Source organism: Archocentrus centrarchus, chromosome 15 (genome assembly GCF_007364275.1).
Source record: "Archocentrus centrarchus isolate MPI-CPG fArcCen1 chromosome 15, fArcCen1, whole genome shotgun sequence".
NCBI lineage: Eukaryota > Metazoa > Chordata > Actinopteri > Cichliformes > Cichlidae > Archocentrus > Archocentrus centrarchus.
In genome coordinates, this window is record NC_044360.1 from 16996134 (window position 1) to 17021288 (window position 25155).

General features: G+C 38.6%; 2 protein-coding genes across 2 annotated transcripts; one reads left to right on the forward strand and one right to left on the reverse strand.

Annotated features, from left to right (window-relative positions):
• The first annotated feature begins 403 nt into the window (after positions 1–403).
• LOC115793502 (transmembrane protein 150A) lies at positions 404–8564 on the forward strand. Its single transcript, XM_030748530.1, has 7 exons — positions 404–679; positions 1688–1735; positions 1828–1893; positions 2020–2087; positions 3760–3890; positions 5668–5845; positions 7166–8564. The coding sequence occupies exons 1-7, from the start codon at positions 615–617 to the stop codon at positions 7357–7359; spliced, it is 750 nt and encodes a 249-aa protein (XP_030604390.1). The 5' UTR covers positions 404–614; the 3' UTR covers positions 7360–8564.
• A 1283-nt stretch (positions 8565–9847) lies between these two features.
• Positions 9848–18895, reverse strand: eif4e1c (eukaryotic translation initiation factor 4E family member 1c). The gene is made up of 7 exons (XM_030748427.1): positions 18707–18895; positions 17333–17418; positions 11956–12051; positions 11654–11717; positions 11401–11514; positions 11139–11278; positions 9848–11025 (listed from the first exon to the last, which is right to left on the reverse strand). The coding sequence occupies exons 1-7, from the start codon at positions 18878–18880 to the stop codon at positions 10911–10913; spliced, it is 789 nt and encodes a 262-aa protein (XP_030604287.1). The 5' UTR covers positions 18881–18895; the 3' UTR covers positions 9848–10910.
• Between the last annotated feature and the right edge of the window lie 6260 nt (positions 18896–25155).

The window sequence follows — 25155 nt, forward strand, 5'->3', positions numbered from 1 at the left end:
TTCACCAGTAAGCCACCCAGGCGTCCCAGATAAACTCAACATACTTTCCATCACTACCTGACAGGAAAAGCAAGATACAGGGCTTAAAGTATTCAAAGCATGTCTTATGTAATAATCCCAGCAGTTCTTCAGTATCTTATTTTTCTGAAGTAAAATCCAAATCTGTGAACATCTTCAAACATTTACTGTTTGAGTTGATATTTAATAGCAAACACAGCAATGTCTGACTTTACATGGAACACAAAACTGAGTTCACTTGAAATTAAATCAACAACGTGACAAGACCAACCCTACATTTCTTAATATTTGTTCTCACATAAGAAGGTGGTGCCCTGAAGGAGTGGCAGAGACAGGCTGCCTTAAAAGCAGAGTACTCCTCTGGATGGAGGAAGACTAAACTAACTACAGCAGTGTTACTGTCAGCTCAGAGGACCTGAAGTATGGTTAACTAAAGGGTTAGGACTTTGCTTTTTGTTCCAGCACTAATTGTAGATATGATGCTGACTCCATGAGGTTTCTGTAAACCCCTGAAGAGGCTTGACATTGAGTATTTTTAGGACAGTTGGACGTGAGGAATCCCTCTTTTTATCACTTGACCTCATCACCATTGAGACATGGGGTTCTGGATTATTTTCCCCATCTGTCTTTCACTGGTGTCCTTCATTGGAACGTGGAGTGTGTAAGTTTATCACAAATTCAAAGTTTCTTTTTTGTCATTACGACCTCCGTTGTAAAGCTAGGGGAACTTTATGTGTATATAGTTTTGAATCTAAAAATGCTCAGTCTACATTAAGCTCGTGAATAGAGATTATTCATATCTGTTATCTGTCTTACTTGATAAACAAACTTAGTATGTGAAGTATATGCTCCTGCCTGTGATTTCTGAAATACTGATAACATTGGGGCATGAAGAGGAAGTAAAGAGATGGCATCATACTATTTTTACTGTTTTTCCACAATCTTTTATTGTACTTTTTTATCTGTACATCGTCTGTGGAAACAGTAGTTGACGTCAGAGCAGCTTTTGAATGTAAAGGCATTCTAACTGCTAACCCAGTTAGAGCATGAAACAGCAACCTTGAGCTTGAAATATGTGACTTGGCTAGTTTTGTCTGCTACAGGGTGTGAACCCTGTCGCTCATGAAGTTAAGAATAGAAAACACCGTTTAACAAATTGCTTCAGTGATTGAGCCACGCTAACGCTGTAAATGTGCTTGGCATTGATGTTCATTTGCCATGACACTTCCCTCATTCTGTTTTGTTATCCATTGTAATTTCATGTCTCACCGAATGCCTTACATGTGACATATTTATGACACATTACATTATGAATACTGAACAAAAATCCTAAGTGGGCTTTCTTTTATTCCAGCTTCATTCTTTGGATCATAGTTAGGCATTTTATTTTCCTTTTCAGAAATCTTTGAGATGAACCAACACAGATTGTACCATAATGAAGGTACAGCAAAGTAATACAATAAAATCACTAACTAATACTGGGCAACTGTGGCATATGCTTAATAGAGATATGGAACATTCAATATATTGAACATAATACTGAGTTAATGCAGTGAACACCTACCTTTATTTAGGAATTTGTGGATGATAATACAGAACTGCCAGATTCTGGTTTGATGTTAATTTAAAAGTCCTGACGCAGTAGTTTGCCTTTTCTTTTATATTCCAGATATGGGCTAGCCTTCTCCAACAATCATGTGTGCTCCCTCACTAGTTGGTGAGTTTATAAATCATCATTATTTTGTTGTAGCTATGACCTGTTATTTATTTAATAATGGATCCTCTAAAATGCCATTAATTTGTTCTCAGGGGAAACAGCAACTACTGTAGAGTGAATCAGACTGATGATGGATGCTGCTGGGTTCCTACTATAAGGTAAAAAAAAAAAAAAAAAAAAAAAAAACTAACCAAAACCAAAGACAACAAATAAACCCTTTAATTTTTCTCTTCCTGGGAATGAAATGCCAAGACCGAATAAACTGAACAAATATGTGATTTCAGCTCAAGTGGAACCTATCCACCAGAAAATTCACTTTTTACAGCCACAATCAACGCTGGATCCTTTATGTGTGAGTTTACCCACCAAATGCCCAAAGCATTATACAGTCCCCTCCAAAAGTATTGGAACAGTGAGGCTGATCCCTTTGTTTTTGCTGTAGACTGAAAACATTTGAGTTTGACATAAAAAAAAACCAAAAAAAAAAAAAACAATATGAGCCAAAAGATCAACAGCTCAGCTTCTATTTCCAGGTATTTACATCTGGATCTCATACATAGTTCAGAAGATAGCTGCAAATCCTTTGCTTGCAATAACTGTATCAAGCCTGTGACCCACTGACATCACTAAACTTTTGCATTCTTCTTTTGGGAATCTTTTTCAGGCTTTCACCGCAGTCTCTTTCAGTTGTTGTTTGTTTTGGGGGTTACTCCCTTCAGTCTCCTACTTAGCTGTAAAATACATGCTCCATAGGGTTTAAGGCCTGAATTATGTTTCTGCATTGGATCTTTGTGGGGCCTACGTATGTAATCAGAAATCCCCTCCTAACCCTACGTCGTAAGTCCGGAGATTGACTGGGCCAGTCTAAAACCTCCCACTTCCTGCCCCTGATGAAGTCCTTTGTAATTTTGGCGGTGTGTTTTGGGTCATCTTGCTGCGCGATGAAGGATCTCCCAATTAGTTTGGTTGCATCTTTCTTTAAATTGACACACAAAATGTTTCTGTAGAGTTCTGAGTTCATTGTACTGCTGCTATCATGTGTGATATCATCAATGAAGATTAATGAGCCTGTTCCAGAAGAAGCCATGCAAGCCAAAGCCATGACATTACAACCACTGTGTTTCACAGATGAGCTCGTATGTTTGGGATCATTAGCAGATCCTTTCTTTCTCCAAACCTTAGCCTTTCCATCACTTTGGTAAAAAGTGATGGAAAACTTTGTCCCAGAATTTCTGAGGCTTGTCTTTGCACTTCTTGGCAAATTCCAGCCAGGCCTTCCTGTTCTTCTTGCTAATTAGTGATTTACATCTTCTGGTGAAGCCTCTGTACTTTTGTTCATGAAGTCTTCTGCAAACAAGCGATTGTGATATCTTCACTTCTGCCCTCTGCCCTTACTGTACAAAGTTTCTGTCATGAAATGCTGTTGTTTTCCTTGGTCTACCTGTTCGACATCTGTTACTTAGTACACCAGTGATGACTTTCTTCTTCAGGACTTTCCACACAGTTTTACTGAGTATGGCCAATGTTTGTGCAATGGCTCTGATTGAGTTTCCATCTTGTCTCAGCTTCACAATTGCTTGTTTTTTACCCATAGACAGCTCTCTGGTTTTCATGTTGGTTACTCCTCTAACTATAAATGCACAGCCTGCACAGGCAAAACCCAAATCTGAAACTGAGTGTCGAGATTCAGCACTATTTATTGTTTGAATAAGCAGTGTAACAGGACACACCTGGGCAACAAAACACACCTGTCAGTCACTTGTTCCAATAGTTTTGCTCACAAAAGACAAAAGGTGCTATCTTCTGAATTGTTTAATTGTTTAAGATCCAGATGTCATTACCTGAAAATAAAAGCTGAGATGTTGATCTTTTGTCTCATTTTATTTTATTTTTTTATATCAAACCCAAATGTTTTCAGCCTACAGCAAAATAAAGGGATTGGCCTCATTGTTCCAAAATATTTGAAGGGGAGTGTAAATACATGTAAGTGATATGTGTCATACCAATTGTGATCTCTTTTTTAGTTCTGCTGTTCTGTATATTCCACCATGCCCATATTATGGAGAAACATTCAAGTCAGTCCATGATGAGCAAGTTTGCACTGGTCTTCGGTGTGATCGCAGCCATGGGAGCATTCACAGCTGGAAACTGCAATGTAAGTGCTGTACTTCCTACTATGGCTATGCTTCTGCAGGATTAAATTGTTTCAGATCTAAATGAGAACTTTGCCCCTCCATTATGTCACAAAGCCGAACAGCTTCTGTTTGCACTTGTGCAAAAACAGCAAACAAAGGTAGTTTTATGTAATCTATTTTTACACATCTTCCATCAATTCTAACACCAAGAATCATTTATGTTTGGGGATAATGTAGAGTTGTACCAAAGAGCTAATATCACAAGCAGTTCCATGATCTGTAATCATGCACTTACATGTACTTACATAACTATACTAGAAAAAAACAGCACATGAAACAGGAATGAAAACGGATTATCTTTTAAACAATGGGACTACCGACATTTACCACCCAAATACTTGGAAAGTCTTCCCGATCATAAACCTGTTAGATGACATCCTGTTAGGCGACATCCCATTTTTCACTCTTCACTGCTTGATGGTTCGCACCCACACACCAACACCTTTCAGAATCTTTAGAACAACCTTTGCCCGGATTTCAAAAACCTGTTAATCTTCTGATGCTTTTGATAGCACTTTTGACACTATAGATTCTTCTGTTGTGGCTTAAATCATGTGTGGCTATTAAAGGTATAGCCCTTAAATGGTTCCAGTCATATTTGCCAGGAGTTTCAGTTCAGTTCAGTTCAGCTCAGTTCAGGCCAGTTTCAGGATTCCTCATCTGTGTCCCCACTTATTGTGGGGTACCTCAGGGTTCTCTATTGAGTTCCATTCTCTTCTCTTTATATGGTTTCCTTGGGGTCAGTTTTTAAAAGTATAACATCTCTTTTCATTGTTTTGCAGATGACATACAGATATATTTGCTTTTACAAACCCACAGTCATGCTTTTATTCAGGCAGTGGTGAACTGTCTTAGACATGTACAAACATGGTTGGCAATAAACTTCCTCAAGCTGAACAAAAACAAAACAGAAATTATTTTATTTGGGCAACCCAAATAATCCCATTGGTCTCTTAGCCTCTTACTGTAATCCAGTTGCAAGGAGCTTCTTTCAACTCAGTAAGGTGAAGGCCTATCTGCCGCCATGTGACTCTGGGAGAGTAATTCATGTTTTTATTACCTCTCGTTTAAACTATTGTAACTCTTTATATGTTGACTCTGATCAGCTGTTACTTCATCGCCTGCAAGCTGTTCAAAATACAGCAGGTCACCTTTTTACAGGAAAGAAATCACGTGATCACATTACACCCACATTGGCCTCCTTACATTGGCTTCCAGTCCATTTCAGGATCCAGATTAAAATTTATAACTTGTTTTTAAGAGTCTCAGTGATTTGGGGCCACCTTATTTAACAGAACTTTTGAAACCCTTCACTCTTACCAGTGCACTGAGGTCTACAAACCAGCTGCTCTTGAGTGTTCCTTGATCGAGGCTTAAAAGTAGAGGTGATAGAGCCTTTTCAGTGGTGGCGCCTAATCTTTGCAACACTTACCTTTTCACATAAGAGCTGCCCAATCTCTCAATCATTTTAAAACACTTCTAAAAACGCATTTCTTTTTCAAGTGCTTTCAAGTCTAGTTGAGATGAGTACCCTGTTTTTTAATTATGCAGTTTTAATTAATTTGTTTTATTTGATTTTTAGTGAATATTTATTGTCCATTTAGTGACTGTTATGTATAGCATATATTTTGTATAACTCATACAGCACTGGTCAACTGAGGTTGTTTAAAATGTGCTAAACTGGGCTAAACTTTGACTTGACTTGATGCTGAATTTGATGCTGAATGTCCTCCACAGCCATTTCACGTGTCACTCCTTCACTACCTCGGGGCTGCCATCAGTTTCATGTGCGTCTGCTTCTACACTGCACTGCTCACTGCACTGACAGGGAAGTATGTGCTTTCTGGATATGAAAAGTTTCTCTACCCGCTGCGAATCACCTCCACTGTATTTCAAGCATTTGTGACCATCATCTGTATCCTTTCAGCAATCTTGGAGCTTACCTTTTTGTTGTTGTTGTTGTTGCATAAGCTATGTTCATTGCGCTTGTGGTTAGTTAAGCATGCAGGTTAACAGTAAACTTTGTAGGGTTAATATGGTGTGACTTTAAACAAGACATTTCATCAACAAGCTTTAGCATTAATACCCGAGTTAAAGCTCAGCACTCTGGTATGTTTGGATCCGGGCAGCTGATCTGTTTACCAAGTGGGACCGGCCACAGCACTTAATGCCATTTTTAGTCAACCATTAATCATGGCCGTCCTTTCCTTTTTGGTTTAACTTCACATTTCTCCTTACACTTGTAGAAATATGAGGCCAGCTGCACAGTGGTGAAACATACGTCCTCTAATGTAAAAATAATGCTGGTGGAAATTTAAATTTTTTTGTTGTTAGTTACTGGATTTAACTCCAGTGCTAGAGTAAAGAGCTAATGGGCCACACTACTGGTTGTATAGGGTAAAGCAGATTTAAGCCATGGCCACCTGTGACTACCTGTTGGCTCTGCACCCAGACTAATGTGTGAACATTAGTCTGGGTGCATGCACATGAAGAAGAACTTCAGGAAGAGCTGGCCCATGCAGCAGATTCCCACATTAATGGTATATACCGTATTTTTCGGACTATAAGCCGCTACTTTTTTCCCACGTTTTGAACCATGCGGCTTATAGCCCGGTGCGGCGTTTCTGTGGATTTTTCTTTAACCACCAGGGGGCTCTTTAGCAGGATATGAATCATGGGACGTCAAAGTTGGAAATCAAAGAAGAAAGCGCCAACAAGTGCTAGCAGCAGGCACAAAAGAGATTTTTTTCAAACTCCCTCATCATGGAAACCACAAAAAGAACTTCCTATGATGCCGCTTTTAAGTTGAGGGCTATCGACCTGGCACTACAGGAGGGAAATAGAGCCGCTGCACGTAAGCTCGGCGTGAACGAATCAATGGTGAATTGACTTGTTATAACTCAAATTTGGGGTTGTCTGTCCCCCTCTGCTGAGTGCCGAGTAATTGTGGAAAACCAAGAGCGGCAGAGATACCAGCGGCTTATAGCCCGGTGCGGCTTATATATGTACGTTTCCAGTTTTTTCCAAAAAATTTGTAGGTGCGGCTTATAGTATGGTGCGCTCTATAGTCCGGAAAATACGGTATTCCTATTATGATTCTCAGACAGTTCTCAGGATTTTGACTTATTTTGCCTCAATAAAACTCAGGTTACTTGCCAAGGATATGTTTAAGCTCTGTGCCCTCTGTAGTTTGAACCATTCACCAGTGACACACCCTTAACTCAATAACCTTCAGATACTGTTTTGTTTGTTCAGACTGAATACTTCTATGTTCACCTGTCTGCTGTCTTTGAGTGGATGCTGAGTATAAATTTGGAGCTGTTTGAGCTGAGCTACGCCGTGGAATTTTTCTTCTTTTCGTCATATATGCTCTCAAACCTGTTGAGCAAACGTGAGGAGGAAAAGCCTTTGATGCTGACAATGTCCTGATATAAGGCTGCCAGGATCCAGCTGAAAGATACAAGCACTGAGGATGGACTAAGTAGCACATCTGTAAATACAGTGGCTGGATCGTGGCTGCAGGACGAATAGTATTTTTTTCCCCCCCAGTCCAATTTGCCTGGATGGATTTATTTCTGCTATTTTCATTACTCAATTCTCTTCCATATTTATTGAAACAAACTAACTTGCACAGCAAATGAACAAACATGCCAGCCGGATTGCACCTGTGAAAGTCTAGATACTAGGCCAATTTACAAGAAGTGTTTTTGTGTAATTGTTTGTGTAAGAATTTCTTATTGCACACACAACATCCAAAATTTAAAAAAAAAATCTCACTGATTAAGGCTCTTGCATAACACTTTGGTTAATATTACTTTCACACCAAGAAGTCATGCCACTCTGCTGATAGACAGCTGCTGAATTTGAATATAAAAGGGTGGAGAAGTTTGATATACACCCATTTAAACAAATAAAATCCCCATGACGCGATGAGATCCTGTTTGACTGGATAATTAACCCGAGCGACAGTAAAAACACAGATGTCATCACCTCAGCTTGCCTGGCAATAAATCCAGAAACACTGCACAGTCTTGGTGTCCTTTCCATTCCAGATTTTCACTGTGGTCTCTTTGATGTATTTCAGTGTGTGTGTGCGCACTGGGGAGTAGTGGTTTATGAATCGCATTCATAAAGGAACTTAAACACCCTGAAAAATAGTTTCCTGCCTTTGTAGGTCCCACATTAATACGCTATTTTAGATCAGTTTGTTTCCTTCAGATTTATGCATCTGTGACCTCCCCGTTTTCACTCTTTTGAAGTTAGCGGGGTATATTTGGAAAAAGGCTGATGACACACAGAACAAATTGATTTAGTAACTTGAATAACTACAGAGTTTAACCATTTAGACTCCATAATGATAAACAGGCTGCCAGGAATAATTTTGTTATTTTAGCTGTAAAAATGTCTGAAAATCTGCTGTGAGTCTGTGCTTGTGTCTTTTTTTCAGGACTGCTTCTTTTTTCAGCATCTGGTAGTTTTGCTTTGCTGTATGCTATAAGGGTGCAATAAGGGATTAATAACAGAATTTTTATATTTTGGAAATTTTACAGGTTTTTACTGACTAAGGCACTCAGAATGTACATGAATAGAACGTTCAATTTGAACTATAAAACACCGAACAACAAGTATGTGAACTGTGGCCCTGTAGTTTTTTTTTTTTTTTAAAGTCAAAAAGCACTTCCTCTCAAGATACAGGGATGGGCCTACAACTAGAAAGAGAAAAAACAAACACCTGGGTGGGCTGGAGAAAGGGAGGTTTAAGCTTTCCTCCTTAGACAGCTGTCCTGTGACCCAGACACACATAAACTTTAAAAAAAAAAAAAAAAAAAAAAAAAGGTTTAAAAGTAGCTATAATCTGCCATTTTGAAATTTGTCTGACAAGTAGGACGACCAGATCCCATGCTAAGTTTTTGGGTTTCAGTTGGGGTATAGGCATAGATTGGCATACCTTTTTGAGCCACATTTTCACAGCGGTTATCCAGTCATGACACACATACACTTGTTTCACAATGTTTTTTTTCCCCCGTGTGAAATTTAAAAATATGAAAAAAAGATAAAAACTCAGTTTTTCAGAATACAATGCCCTTTCATTTTCTTTGTGGTAATTTCCATCATATTCAACAAAATCTGGAAAGTCTGTGCCTCTTCGGTGACTTGTAACTTTCACAGATGAGTATGGCCTCAAGCCTTCCCTTCATACACACTGGGAAAGGCCAGACTTTAGGAAATTGCATGTTCTGCAGAGCCTGTCAAAATGTGGGTCCCTTGAGGTAGGTGCCTTTTTTTATATTTGATTGATTCATAGGTCAGTGTTAAGTGGCTTAACAAGCAAACAAACAAACATTCCTCTGAAAATGGTCAGGTATAAGGGCTGGACTGAAAAGGATTGAAAAAGTAGCCAATGTCCACAGAAAAACTTTGATAATAAAGTAAGTAAGTAAAGTTTATTATAAAGCGACACTGTCTCAAGATATGGGAAAGGGGACAAGGAATAAAGATGCATAAAGATGGACATTTGGTTCACCCCCCCACGAGAAAACAATGTGAAACCTTTTACTCAAAAAGAAAACAGTGAGCCACTATGGCTCCCCTGTGCTGCTTTACATTGAATTTCAGCTCATTGTTTAAGTGAAGAAACCTTCTTATAATGGAAAAGAGACACAGCTAGCAACAACCAGGTGAACAATGTGGAGAGTTTAGTATCTAAAGAGCCACAATTTCCTTCTCAGGAATTGATAAGACACCACAAATGGAGTTTAAGCAGAGCAAAGACTGGACTGGACCCAACGGCACAGAAACACACTTGATGTTTAAGAAAGTGACTTTGCTAACTGTAAAGACAATAATTCAGTGTAAGAAAATGTGTTACTGCAGGTTTACTTCACTGTAAAATAAACTTGAACAAACTGAGACATGCTTCTAGTTTTAATGCAAAGCACTTAAACTTTACTTGAAAGAAGGTAATATACATCCTGGAATTACAGATAATAAAGATACATTATGAGCAAAATCATTTCACAATGAATATCATCTTTCTTTCGCAACAACCAAGAGAGGAGTGCGACATTATCTACAGTTTTTTTGTTAGGAAGAAAACAGTGAAAAGCACACCTAATTCTGTCAGCATCTTTACTGTATATGATACACCGTAAAAAATGTCATCTATATGCAGTAGTCCACATTATTAATCTTAATAAAAAAAAAGGAAAAAAAAGAAAAAAAAACGAGTTTCATGGTTGTCTTTCAACTAAGTAACTGCAATGCATACATTATAAATAAATGTAAAGAGAAGAAAGAAAGAAAAAAAAAAAAACAAAAAAACCTACAAGCACTATCCCACAATTCCAGCATGGCTGAAACAATAAGTGGCCTTAATCCAAACCCTATACTTTGGAGTGTGACCACAGCTTTAACAAACTTTTAAGATACTGTAGATTATTTAAGCTGGTGCATCCGAAAGCCCGGCTCATGCTCAACACTTATGAATAAATCAAGTTAAAATTGCCCTTAAAAATTTGTTCCGTGTGAGGACGAGTTACCTACCATCATTTTTCCTGTGAGGTGAGAAACACTTTCTGCAAGGAGTGAGAACTCAGCATGAGAAAAACACAGGGCCCTATAGTTAAGTTAATTTTTTTAAAAAACAACTCAAGCCATTAAGTATCGGAAAAAGCTTGTTCTCAGCTAAGCTACGGAGGTCACTGGTATTAATCACAGAACTCTTCAACTCTAAAAAGTAATTCATTTGTGTTCTCTTGCTCACGTACGACATCTCAAGCCGGATACTCTTCCTCCCTGTTTTCAATAAGCGCTCTACTGACATCTTATGTTGGGGGGAAGCTCCAACTGTACACACTATGAACAATTCTCTTAGCAATAAAAGGAAAGGACACTACAGTAGTTGACAACTCAAAAATTAATGTGATGATGCAAATCGGTAATTGTTTAAATCTACAGCAAAGTTGAAATGAGGAGCTTTTTCAAACGGAGTACATGTTCTTGGTGGTGGAGCCGCTCTTACTGGACGTGTCGTCATGTGACTGGTAGCCAATCATGGCTTTCATGGGGAGGTTCAGCCGCTCTTTGTAAAGTTGCCTGTGAGGAGGTGAGATGGAAACGGTGTGAAGACTTAAGACAGTGTTGCCATCTAGTGGTTAACTACAGCTACTACTTATGTATTATAAGCAATGTGACACTTTAAGACTCACCCTATCGTCATGATGGCGTCCCTGTTTTGGCAGTTACTAGTCCAGATGGATATTTTGTCACCTTTAGGTCTGACGTTGACCACAGCACCGCAGACATCTTCACTTGCCTCATCAAACGACTCACCGACTAAACACAACAGCTGCAAAAACACACAAAAAGTTACACTCATTTAAAAAAAATAAAATAAATCACAACCATCAGGAGAAGCTATGACTCTGCTGACTTGCTTTTACATAAAGACAGTGACAACGTCTGTCTTACCGTTTCCATCCAGTAGCGATCGAGATCATTGTGCCTCTGTTGTTTATTGAGAGTCATCAGCCATCGACCCCCCAGCTTGTTCCTGTCGTCCTCCCACATCGGCTTGATCCCATCCTGGCACACAATATGAAACAGCTATTAAATACTATACTTATGAAAAAAAACTACTAGACATTTAACTCTGCTGATAATGAGTTTAACAAAAATTATATAAACACTCAAAGTAGACAGCTGGGGGGGAAAAAAGCCTTACCTTAAATAAGCAGTAATCGCACCCAAAGCCAAGTTTGCTTGGCTGCTGTATGTGGTTGTATAATCTGATGGAAAGACAGAAAAGTGGAGTCCCAACACGAGTGTGTTAAATTTTAGAATAGGGTAAGCTTTATCTGGCATAAGTCAGAACAATGGTCCCTGAACACTGAAAATAAAACGCTGATCCTGATTCACAAAAGTATTTCAGTTTTAAGGAACTCTTCCTTGTCATGATGTGCATTAAAAATAAAAGTTAATTAACCCAGAGCTTCAGGCTGACAGAATTACAAGGGGAAAACTTACGCCCAAAAGTCTTCCACTGTGTCAAACTTGGAAATGAGACGCAAGTTTTCTGTCCAGCTTTTGCTCTTATCGTTTTTGAAATACCACAGGGCCCATCTGAAAAGACACAAAAAGAGAGAAAGAAAAGTCAAGACACTCAGTATTTACAGAATGAAGAGTAAATAGCGTAAGTACAAAAACTGTATGAAAATATCTATCCAAACTATGTCTGAAAAATGCAATTTACTGAACAGTTTCTGATGCATAAACTGGGGGGGGGGGCAAACATAAACCCACCCCTGGGGTGTTACCTACTGTTACTTATAGCATCATCACCTACAGGATTTAGTTAGTTTAAGCCTTTCAGATAGGAGAATAAAGGCTGCCAAATCTTATCAATTATTTTGTTTCCTGATTTATTCTAAATGCAGAGATTCTGCTCAGTGAGCCATTGTTTAACACTGGGCACTTCTTTCTTCTTCCAATGCAAAAGGATTAACTTTTTTTTTTTCCCCTTCTTTCTTCAGCAGTGAGAAGTCCATGAGCTAATGGGCATCGCTGGACTACCCGGAGTCTCCCTGAGTCTGCTGATACTCCGAAGGTAATGAATACAGGGTCTGGTTCTACTCCAGACCCTGAGAGTGCTGTCAATATCTCCCTACCACAAATTTCTGCAGGTTGGGACATAAGGCGTAGCTGTGAAATAAGTCTGCATCTGGCATTTACCACATTGGGAAGAACTCTCTGGAAACATTTTGTGCAATTTTACCTTTGAGTAATGTAATCTGTTTAATACAGCTTAAGTATTGCATAATGTCACAAATTAACTGAATATACAAATTTAAGGTTTTCATCCCAGATTCCTAGTGGAGTTTTTAAATCAGAAATGTAATCATCTATGGACGTGCTATGAGTGAGTATTTATCTATATGCATCGTTACTAAGCCACAATAATTCAGAAAGACAGTTTGACACTTTCCGATTAAGAAATTCATGAAAAAGAAAGCAAGATACCAGATTAAATCTGTTGTTTTCACATTAATATAGAAATTTTTGAAATATTAGGAAAACAAAGTAAAAAGTTATAATTCTGGACTTTAGCCTTGTTTTCACATACAGTTTCTCTGTAGAACAAGATGGGGAAGGGTGGTATACCGGTTTTATCACCATCACCGGTGTTGCTTTCTGCTATGGCAGTGATTTTGCAACCACCATACAGCGCTTCCTTCATCTCTTTAGCTCCCATGTCTCATGTTTTCTTTCATGGAATTGGGACTTTTTCCCTCTTTGCTAATAAAACTGAGCTAATAGTAAACTGCAGGGTTCCTGTACCATTTAAATTAATGCATTTTTTATTAGGTCTTTAAAAAGATGCAAATGAAGACTGGATGATGTCAAAATTATTTATTATATTTTTGGCTTTTATAAGCAAGCCACAACTACTAGTGCAATAGTCCCTACAACATACAGCATTTGATGCTTTTTTGGGTTGCATGCCAATTAAATGAGTACATTTAGATTTTGGACTCTCAGACAAAAGGAAGAACTTCACTTGGATGGATGGACTTTGTTCACTGTGTTTAACCATTTAGGGTTGCTGCTAATATAACAGCAGCTGGGCTCACCTAAAAGGCCCCTCAGCATTGGGACATTTGGCACTTAAAATTTTCTTTTAAAAAAAAAAATAAATAAAACTTAAAAAATTGTATTGCTGGGAATTTTTCTATTCAGTACAGAGTGAATGTTGTGCATCTCTTAATTTTGTAACAGCTTGACTTTGTACCATTACTGTTAAAAAACAAACAGAAAAAGGGTTAAAAGTCTATTTTATGTTGCTACTGCATGAAACGTGTAACTTAATAGCAGACACACACCCCGTTTCACTGAGGAACACAACAGCTAGCAACAATAGCATGAATGTCAATGCAAAAAACAGAGAAAGCCGGCCATCAACAGCACTACAAATGCAGCCTTTGTTTACAGTGGCTACTGTTATTCTTTTATCTATTACCAAGGGGGGGCGGGTGGCTAGCAGGCAGAGTTGAGGGCGGCAAGAGGACATCGGCTGAACCCTGTGCCCCCTCCACTTACAACTGCAACAATCCCAGCCATGTGCCACAAGCACAAATGAAACAAAGTAACTGAACAGAGCCAAATCAGAGGATGAAACTGTACTTGTTTCATGCAAACATTGCACAACACATGTGGAGATGAAACTGCTCGCAGGTGTGATTCCTCTGGTGAACCCAGAATAGTCGAAAGCCAAGGCCTCATTCCGAGTACTGGCATGTAAACAAATATGGCAGACAGTAAGTCAAGCCAGGCCTGCTCTTTATGTGTAGTTTAAAATCAAAGCCTTTAAAATCCTAATCCAGGTAATTCATTTCTCAGACATGGGTGGTGGACTGGATTGACAAACAGTATTGTCTCTGTGGTTGAAATGCAGCTCTTGATTTGAAACAAGAGGGAACACACCAGAAGAGACTAAACACAGATAAATAGAGCAGCGCACGGAGGCATGTAACTGAATCAGGTAAAATGCCAGTCTTCTTAATGTCCTAAGAGTTAATGACATCAACTTTCACAGAGTAGGCAGAAAATGATCATTTCACACTGCAAGACAGGAGACGTGTGCATCTTTCAACAAAATGCAGCTGAATCGATGCTTCTTCGCACAGAGGACTGATTAATTCAGAGCCTTTAGTTGTGCAAACAGACGTGGATTTCTACACTGCTGTGTCTTCACTTCCCTCTCATATTGATAGTAATATTTGATTTGATCAGTGTCAAAATGCACAATTAAAGGCTCTGAATTAATCAGTGGCTCCAATCCCTGTTGTCTTCTGAATGTGTGTCAACAAACTGCAGCAGAGGTAGAAAAACAGAGTTTTAAATAGTTCAGCCGCCAAGTCGGGCTGTTGTGTGATCAAGGCTTTAAAATGTCAAGGTTATATATTTCACCCACATGTCAAAAAGTATTAGATTAATTTCAAGATGTAAAAAGGTACTATCTGCTATATAATAATCAGATTATTTTTGCATCCTCTTCCCATCTGTAGCTCTAAAGATGGGCATGGGGAAAAAGTTCACAGGCAAGCCAACATAAACTATCTTGGTATTTTTAATTTTTAGTGCTTTTGCTACAGTACACTGTACATGAAATAATTTTCCCAAGCAGAAGCTGAATGTGTTCTTCCTACTTTTCGGCAGCTGCTGGTTTCACTTAATGACAGTGCCATATGAAAATCATGCTGCATGACTTTGAAACTTGAAAGTGATCGTTGTCTCTACTTATGTAACAGCTGAGTAACGGATCTGTGCCGTCTGTTCAAATCCATCTCTGGACTCACCTTCACAGACCACAGCAAGAACCAAGCTATTGACAAAATAAAAAAAGAGACCTAATAGTGTTGCACTTCATGTGCAAATTTATAATTTGTAAAGGTTGGTTTTTACAGACATTGAAATGAATGTGGCATGGAGAGCAATGGTCCTATTAGTTCTAATATTGATTTTCAAAGAGGAAAAAAAAAAAGATGTAAATTACACAGATATAAAATACCAAAATATGATGCATGATTATTCATCAAAACTGCCCAGCATTATTCCACCATGAATAGATACTGAAGATGATCTATTCTGCTAATTTCCAGCTGCGTGTTGTTATTTTTGAACTCGACTACAGTGGCTTGGCATGATTCACCGTTCAGTTACACAAAATGAGTTACAACACATCCATAATGAATATTTAACCACAAATTCCAAATAATTCAACAGTCCACTACTTCCTTACAGTGAAGCCAGAGAGAAGTGGCAACAACTAGCCTTCAAAATGAGAAGCCTGCCATAAAAACAAAACCACATGCCAGTGTGTTTAAATAAAATCTGAACAACTGAAACCAGGATTACAGTGTAAATGTGGGCCAGGCTAAAGCAGCAGAGTTGGGCAGCCTTAACATCTGAGGCTGAGCTGAACAAGCAGAATGACCTAGAAGTGACTTTGACTTGCCAAGTGAACTATTCAGCATTTCCAAACCAACTGTACAATGCTCATGAATAGCTCGTCACCGCCACAGAACTATGATAACATTTCTAAAAGGACAATAGAAAAAAACAACTGCAACACTAACACGCAGAGGAAAACACAAATGTCAATCTGTTCCTACTGACTTAAACCTTAAAATAAATACAATTTTAAAAATGTGGGGAAAAAAAAAAAAAAAAAAGACCTGCAAATATCACCCAGACGAAAAAAAAACATGACCATTTATCCCTTAGTGTGATGCTCAAATTATGCTTAAACAAAATACTAGAACCAGGTTTACAGTGCACTCATCAGAAATTCTCCCAAGTGACTAGAAAGGCAATTTGAATATCCTAATCTTGAATATCCTAATCTTAATCTAAATTTATGTTGTCAAAACAAGAAATGTGATGACTTTCAAATCTAATTTTAATTTCACAGGCTGGAAAATAAGTCAATCAGCACATAACTGTGTGACACCAAAAAGCGAGAGTTAAAGTGAAGCAAATTAAAAATGAAATTAGCAAACCAAACAAAACAGAAAAGGTCTGGTTTTCCCAATTTCATTCAATGTAAAATAAACTACTGACCTTATTCTAAAAGGACTATGTTTGCATATTTAATATGCACAGTAATTTTAATGATGACATCACTGGTAGCTGATATTAGTGCTCAAAACATGTAAGCGACCTCTCCCTTGTTGCTATGAACAGCCCATGAACCTAGAAATGACCCGCAACACAGCGCTGATTCATGTTATTTGCCTTAGACTTAGCCCCTGTGACTTGCGGCTCGTTTTGCAAGATCGGGTCACATATTTCTTCACCCATTTTATCATGTAAAAGTTGAGTTCTTTCAAAGGGGCATGGTCATTAATGCTAAGCAATTAACTTCAGTACCGCTATTTGGTGATTGGTGAAACAGTTTTAACACAGTAAGTGTGAAATGTTCTCTTTGGGTCAGGGGGAGGGATTTGGCACCCTGGTAAGCCAGAAGGTCTAACAAGATTAACATCGTAAGAGAGCCTATCATAACCCAAATCAACCCCAACGAGTTCTGTCTGTGTCTGTAAACTCTCAAACTACTTAATTATTATGACAAAGCAAACCTTAAAAATGGTTTCAGATGAGACTCCAGTCTTGGTGTCCGGGTGTGTTTGATCTCACCACCACACCCACGTCCTAAGGGACAATTTGGCTTTTCTAAATAACAACTTTCCCATATCTAATTTTAGAAATGCTTACATAGGCCACTCCAGACTGTTTAGCTGGAAGCCTTGTTGGGGAGAACGCTGCTTGCGCAAGAAGACTGCAACATATAAAAGCGCAAACAGTTTTCATCCCAATCAAAACCCAGAACCCTTTTCAGTCTCACCTGTTTTGCAAAGGATGTTTGATATACTGCTCAGGATTCACAACAACCTGACCGTCAGTCTGTTGATCTTCAGTTTCAGTTGTTTTCTGAGGAGACATGCAGGCACACAAAAACATCACACACCTTTGAAAAACAAAAGACATTTGTTATCCTCGCAAGTCCACTGATCACCATCACAAAAGCAAAGAGATTTTAATGTTTAGCCAATGGCATTCGGGCTAGACTTAGATCAAAATACAGCTTAAAATAAGTCCTGTCTTGACTTTAAAATCAGAACTACTTAAATAGCCATAGAACCTGAATAAAGTAAACTATGAAGATATGATTGCCATATAGATTTATGGTCATGGATAATCAAGCAATTTCAGTTTGTACAGTATCAAAGCATCAAAGAGTACTGCAAGCTTTTGCCATTATTAATATTACTGTTATTATTACTGAGTTTCCAGCACTTTTGTGGGGTAATTCCAACTTTTCAAAAAAGAAAAATAAGACAATAAAATCAGATGACCTAAATTAGTATAACTAGATTAACTCAGGAATGTACTGCATAATCTAAAACAAACTAGACTAATTTAATCCAAACGTCGGGACTACTTAAATCCTCTAGTAAAAATAGTGGAAATATCTACTCCAATATATGAAATGAAAGGCTTGCATGATCTGTAAAATACATTGTCGTTACAGTGTAACTTACATTTTAAGTAATCTACAGAAACATAAAGGCATGACCTCAAGCCCCTGTGCTTGAGTCGGGGCCTTGTCCCATTATCCAATTCACAGGTGTGAATTATAAAGACTCACTTTATATTTATCAACAGCAGCATCCAACTCCACAACTTTTTAACTGTTACGCGTAGGAGCTGACAGCAAAGAGCCAGCAGTCGGTTTACACAAAGAAAATCAATAAGCTAACTTTACAGTTAACGTTTACTAGCATTAGTTTTAGCAGACGAGCTAGGCTAGCTACAGGCTAGATATACACGTGTCCAGACTGCCTAAAAATGCACCAATAATATAACACTGCGGGCATTTAAAGGTATTGGCAGCTCATTATAACCGCCGCAAGACGTTGACTAATATCCGAGTAGATTAAAACAATTCAATGACTGGAGTTTGAATGAACGACGTGCAGTCAGTCACTCCCTCCCTGCCCAACAAAGTCAGGCAGTGCCTCATACATCCCACTGCTGAGCATGCTAGCGCTAATCCACGCCAACATCTGTCACCTCAAATGCGTTAGTTTGGCCAAAACGCCAGTTCCGTTTCACAGAAGCAAGGTTATGCAATGGATTTAATACATAAACTTAAGATTTATCTAGTCTTTCCATGCATATTAGTAGATTTTTTTTTGCTATCTCCCGTCTCTCTTACCGGCTCCGATGTCGCCATCTTGACTGTAGAAATGATCTGGCCGTCCGGCGCTCCTGCGTCACTCCAGCTACTCGCTCTTCTACGGAAGCCGCTTCGGTCACATTTGAGCTGAATGCCCAGAAGTCCAAGCAGGCGTCCCCACGGAAAGGCCACGAAGGTTACACCCTCTCCCATTGAATGGCTGCTTCTCAGGACAATCACATCAGATAAACCAATAGTCAGCTCTGGATAAGCTTGTTTCAGCCACTGGAAAGAAAAACAAAGAAAAAGGGAAAATAACAGGCAGAGGTAACTCAAAATTTTGAGTTATTTCTAAGTATGTTGAAATTTTGAGTTATTACGTAAACATTTTGAGATAATAACCCCAAATATTTTGCGGTATAGAAAGCATTTTTAGTGGCAGAAACAAGCGTCCACAATTTCCAGACTTGAGTTTACTTTAGTTTTAATTGCCTAAAAAATGTTTCAAATTTTTTAAAATGTCTAAAAAAACGTTGCTTAAAATGCTTCGTTTTTATTCATGTTTATACTAGTGTAGTATTTTTATATAATATAAAAAAATATTTCTCAGATGAAAGAAATTACTCTGGAAGCGCATTACTTCTTGAAGCCAAAGTCCTAATTAACATGCCTTTTCATGCTCGTCCTTATTTTCTTTTATTTCACAGCTCTGCTGAGAAATTACTTTGAGCTAAAAAAAAAAAAGAGAGAAAATAAAAGTCAGGCAAGACTTTATAAACTACCCCAGTTAATTACATACCCAGAAGTTTACCACATTTTATTACATTCATGTAAAATGTCTGTGAACCCAGTATTACCAGTATTAAAGTGGTGCCTAATAGCCTACAACAACATTAACATTAAATTCTTATGTGATGGCATTACACACACACACATACACACATTTTTGTGGTATTGTGTCTTGCAGCAAACGCTCCACCAAAATAAATGCTGGTGGTGGGAGTTTCCCACTTTCCCAACTTCCATAGGTGAGAAAGCTGAGAGAACAAGTCTCCAGGGGTAAGTAAGTAAGTAAGTAAAGCTTTATTTATATAGCACCTCTCAAAACAGATGTTACGAAGTGCTTCACAACAGGACAAAGAATAATAAAAACTAATTAAAAACAAATTAAACAAATGCCAAGCTAAAAAGATGTGTTTTTAAAAGACCTTTAAAATGCATCAGTGAGTCCGCCGCTCTAAGATGGACAGGGAGAGAGTTCCAGAGACGGGGAGCCACTGAGCCAAAAGCTCTGTCTCCTTTCGTTTTCAGTCTTGTAGAATGCACAGACAGTAGTCCTTGATCACATGACCGCAGTGATTTAGAAGGAGTATATAAGTGAAGGAGTTCACTGATATACAATGGGGCTTGCTCGTGAAGAGCTCTAAATGTAAGTACCAAAATCTTAAACTGTATTCTAAATTTCACAGGTAGCCAGTGTAACTGAATCAGAAGCGGGGTGATGTGAGAATATTTGGAAGTCCAGGCGAGAAGATATAAATGCATAAATAACCATCTCAAGTTCAGAATGAGATATGATGGAGGTAAGCTTAGCAATATTCCTAAGGTGGAAGAAACAAGAATGCATCAAAGATTTAACAAGAGAGTCAAGCATAAAGGCAGGGTCACTCAGGCAGCAGAAACTCGAGAAAGAAGAGGAGGAAGAACAGGAACCATCATGGAAGGACAGACCTCTGCATGGCATGTACCACCAGCAAATAGAAGAAGTGGCTGACATAGAGAAATCCTACCAATGGCTGGACAAAGCTGGACTGACAGACGGCACAGAGGCACTAATCATGGCAGCACAAGAGCAAGCTCTGAGCACAAGATTGATAGAGGCTGGGGTGTGCCACACCAGGCAAGACCCCAGGTGCACGCTGTGCAGAGATGCCCCTGAGATAATCAAGCACATAACAGCAGGGTGCAAGATGCTAGGGTATACATGGAACGTCATAACCAAGTACAATATTGCCAGACATCTCCACTTTGGTCTCATCTGGAGCAATGTCATGCCAAAAAGAACATGACAGCCATGCTGCCATGTTCTTTTTAGATAGAAGATGCTTTCTCCTGGCAATTCTTCCAAACAAGACAGACTTGTTTGGTCTTTTTCTAATTTACTGCCATGATCTTTAGCTTTTAACATGCTAACTAAACTCTGTATGGGGTTCAGACCAACAAACTGACAAAACCTCTGCTTTTATGGAGTTGGTGATACTTGCTGATGATTAGTTAATCAAGTGCATTTGATTAGCAGCACGTGGCTCCTACTTACCCTCTTAATTACTGTGGAAGCAGTAAGGGTGTTCTTCATTTGCACAGGACTGTTCTGTATGTTGCAGTTTGTTGGACAGCAGTCTTGCTGCTGTTATAGCAAATTCCAGGTTTCCAGATTGCTTTATTTGGCTGGTAATCTTTTGATCAATGTGTTAATACCTACAGATGATGCTAAATCATGTAAAACAAATCATATAAATATACTGAAAAATCAATAAGAGGGGCATAATGCTTCATCTGTGGGAGACAGACATGTTGGATGAAAGCCTGAGCTCCTTCTAAAGTAAAAATCATGCACTCACTAAGTTCCTGATTCCTTATCATGCATCTGTGGTCACATGTGGTCAGCTGAGTGAACACATTCACACAATAGTGACAACCGACAAAGTCACAAGGTTTTTGAAATCATGCTGTTTGTGACATTTGGCAGGTGGTTTCTTATTTTATGAAATATCATTTTAGTTGTTTTGTTTCACACACACACACTCCTTTAGCTCCTTTAGTGTTTTCTAGCTATTTCTAACTATCCCACACACACTCACACTCTGATGGATGAATCAGAGGCAGTTTGGGGTTTAGTAAGGAGGAGGAGTTCCTATTTTGTGTGGTCATGTCCAATTTGAAAACCCACATTCCACATTCAAGGCCTACCCTGGCTCAATGTCATCATTTCTTACTTAAAATTACCTACATTTGCAGTAGCAGTTTACTTTATATTGAGTAGTGGACTGAAATTTCAGGCATGCGTTTAATGCTGTTTTGCACCATCACTGAGATATGTGTGTGTGCTAATGGAATAATTTTTAAAGGAGCTTTAGTTTTATCTCCTCAGTGAGCTTGCTAAGGGAAAAATTATGGGAGTTCCAAAATAAAATAGTGTGTGGTACTGACCCCTAATGTCAACATACTTTTCCATATTTCTTGTGTGAGTCTGAGATGTGAAAAGTAATTAATTACTTCATCTGAAGTAATGCATTAAATTCTGATTTTCTGATACTTGTGTTAGAATATTTCTGGTTTTCTCCCACTATTGATGGGTAATGACTGTGTGCTCTATTTCAAGTGTGTTAAGCAGCTAGCTCAAATATTAATAGCACAAACTGTAACAACCAACTAAATTACTACTTCATCTATTGATGACCCAGGACTGAATTCACAGGGCACCCAGCAGCATACAAAGCATTTAAAGCAAGCTTCACCATTACTGAGTTGACGTAGCCTAGACAAAACATTTATAGGCATCCCACTACTCTTACAGAGAAAGTGCTAAAGTTTGAATCTTATAGACTTCAATGTAGTTTTAAATATGAGGTACAAAGAGATGTTAGTGCAAGAGAAAGAAGCCAACATTTGGCTGAAAAAACTGTGTTTGGGTCCCTATTTACTGGTATTATGACAATTAGTCTGTCATTGCTAACTGTAGAACTATGGGATAAGAAAAAATGACTGATTCTCAAATAACTTATTCAACTCCCAGCAGTGTAATCACTTGTATACCTCAATCACACTGTCTGTTGTGATGTGAGAGAAACAAACAAGAGACATGTGAGTAATCTGGCCTCAACTTGGAAATTTAACATGTGCTGCATGGAATGAAAGCATAAACTGATACAGAGCGTGACCACTCATTAGTTTATGCAGATAAACTCCCTCTTCAGCCCTCTTAGTCTCCCTTTTAGGCTATACTTTACAAAAGTTAAACTCCAGCATGCGTTTCATATTGATGCCTCAAATGAAATGAAGGTCTTTAAGGTTTGTGGAAAGATTCCGCTACAGAAAAGTCCACGGTGATCATTTTTAAGAGTACTGAGGTATTGTTTGATAGTCTGACCAACTCTAACACCAGAGGGGTTATGCTACCAAGGAAGTCTAACACAGCCAGGCTTTATTGCGGTAGCTGGACTGACACAACCTAAAACCCAAGTCAGAGATAATGGGTAACACAAAGGTGGTTATAAACTTCCTGTTTTACAGCTTCTGTGTAAAAGGGGCACTTCATGCATCAAATGTCTCTTCTTCCTCATAAAATGATCGCTGTGAGTGCTGCTTACACCAATTAGAGAGGTTTTCAGATGATGATAAAAATGGTCATAAAAAATCTAAGAAGAATATGAAAAAAATAAAATGCAATACTGTTGCAAATGAGACGAGAGATTAAACCTGCAGAAAACTGTTAATTGGGGGAATTAGTGTCTTGCACATATGAAATGCATTCCCACAGCAGAGAATCTATATTGCTTTTAAAACATGTTGTCAATAAAAGAATCAGTGAAAACACGGCGCTTCCATCTGGTTTTAAAGCAAAACTCTGAACACGTAACCTGCTCCTGACCAGGCCTTAGGCCCCGTTTACACAACACCGTTTCAAAATGAAAACGTATCAAAATGACAGTTTTCCTGGCACAGTTTCGATGCGTTTTGGCCTCCAGTTTACACAGAACAGAGTGAAAACCATACTTTTTGGAAACGGGCACCAGAGTGGAGCATTTCTGAAGAATCTGTGTAAACAGATGAAAACGATGCATTTTGGAAACAGAGGTAGGGTGTGGTGGGGGGCACTCACACATGAACACTATGGTTGCGGCTCCTATAGCCACACCGCCAACTTGTGGCCTGGCAATAGGAACTGCAGCGTTTTCAGCGTTTTTGCGTTTCCGTGTAAACGGAGATTGTTTCTGAAACGTCTCCGTGTTAACGCGTCACTTTTCGGAAACGACAACGGCAGAACGACACCGTTTCCACTGGAACCGTCGTGTAAACGGGGCCTAGTCGCTTAATGGAGATGATTACACCCAAAATACATCTTCGAGTTAGATTCAGTTTCTGCAGTTAATCACTTTTCAATCTTTAGATTTTAGCTGAATTTTTTTAAACCTTTATTTTACCAGGTAAAATGTTTGAGAACCAGTTATCGTTTACAAACATGAATGCCATCAGGATGTAATGTAATACATTTAGTGTTCCACTATTGCTATTTTTTTTCTTCAACAAAAGATCTGAATCATTTCTGCTTTCATTTCTTATAGCATTTTGGTGTTGCACTGTCGGATACTTTGTCTTTATTTGCTATCACGCCAGCGCTGTATTACTGCCACTATTATAATACAAACATGTATTTAATTTTTCTCTTAATGTGGACACTCTATGTCAACACTCATTAAGAAAGATCCTAAATATGTTGATGAATGAGAAATGAAAACTTTATTGGGAAAAAATGAATGAATTAAACTGAATAAAAAAAGAAAAAAAATCAGACTTATTGAAGTCATGTGGTAGAAATCAGCTGAACGTGACCTTTCACCCTAATTTGCATATATAACGTTTAAATGTTCGTCACTAAGCAACTTTAGAATCGTATCCTGAAAGGATTTATCTTTAAAATAAAACAGCAGCCTGATACTTGCTTTGCCATGTCTCAATACATCTATCAAGCAAGACAGAGAGGACCTACTTGGACTCCTCACTGGAGTGCTCGTCACTGTCTCCCCGGGGAATATAATGATCTCCGACGAGCACTTGAAAATTGCAAATGGGACAACCTTCATCTGAGAGAGGCCACGTATCGGCTGAGAAATCGCCTAAATGGGCTTCTGGCAGAGAGGAGGAATTTCTGCCATAAGGATGAGCTTGTGGCTCTTAGAGAAGAAATGGAGTCTAAATACAAGGAGCTTGAAGAAAGCTATAAAAAGCTGGAGCACGAAAACAAAATACTAGAAGAACAGAAGCAGCTGGAAGTGAAGGACTTGAAGGAAAAACTGGCAGAGGCACATGCAAGAACTGAAGCAGAAAAAGAGTGCCGGGAATGTCAGAGGAAGAAACATGTGGAAGAACTGCAAGAACTAGAGGACAAATATCAAAACTTGCAGCACAAACAGGAACTACCGGAAGAAAAAATGAAGTAATGCAGGAAGAGAAGGAAAAATTGATGGTGAAACATACAGAGCTTGAGCAGAAGCACAAAAAAGTGCAAAACAAAAACACAGAAATGCTCGAAGAGAAACTTCTGCAAAAATATGAAGAACTAGAAGAACTTTTGAGGAGGCACAAAGAACTGGAGAACAGAAACAAAATGCAGGAGGAAGGAAAAAAAGGTGCACAGAAATATAACAAACCTGGACAGAAGAGCAAAGAAATAGAGGCAAAGCAAAAGAAAATGCTACAAGAAAAGA

Bases quoted from the DNA above. Each gene is read 5' to 3' on its own strand.
- eif4e1c (XM_030748427.1), bottom strand. From the start codon at position 18,880: ATGGGAGAGGGTGTAACCTTCGTGGCCTTTCCGTGGGGACGCCTGCTT. The intron at 12,052-17,332 runs GTGAGACTGAAA...GTGTCTTTTCAG, and splicing joins AAACATCCTTTGCAAAACAG to ATGGGCCCTGTGGTATTTCA. The intron at 11,515-11,653 runs GTAAGGCTTTTT...ATTGTGTGCCAG, and splicing joins GCGATTACTGCTTATTTAAG to GATGGGATCAAGCCGATGTG.
- LOC115793502 (XM_030748530.1), top strand. From the start codon at position 615: ATGGGGTTCTGGATTATTTTCCCCATCTGTCTTTCACTGGTGTCCTTC. The intron at 1,736-1,827 runs GTGAGTTTATAA...ATTTGTTCTCAG, and splicing joins GTGTGCTCCCTCACTAGTTG to GGGAAACAGCAACTACTGTA. The intron at 5,846-7,165 runs GTATCCTTTCAG...AATAACCTTCAG, and splicing joins AGCATTTGTGACCATCATCT to ATACTGTTTTGTTTGTTCAG.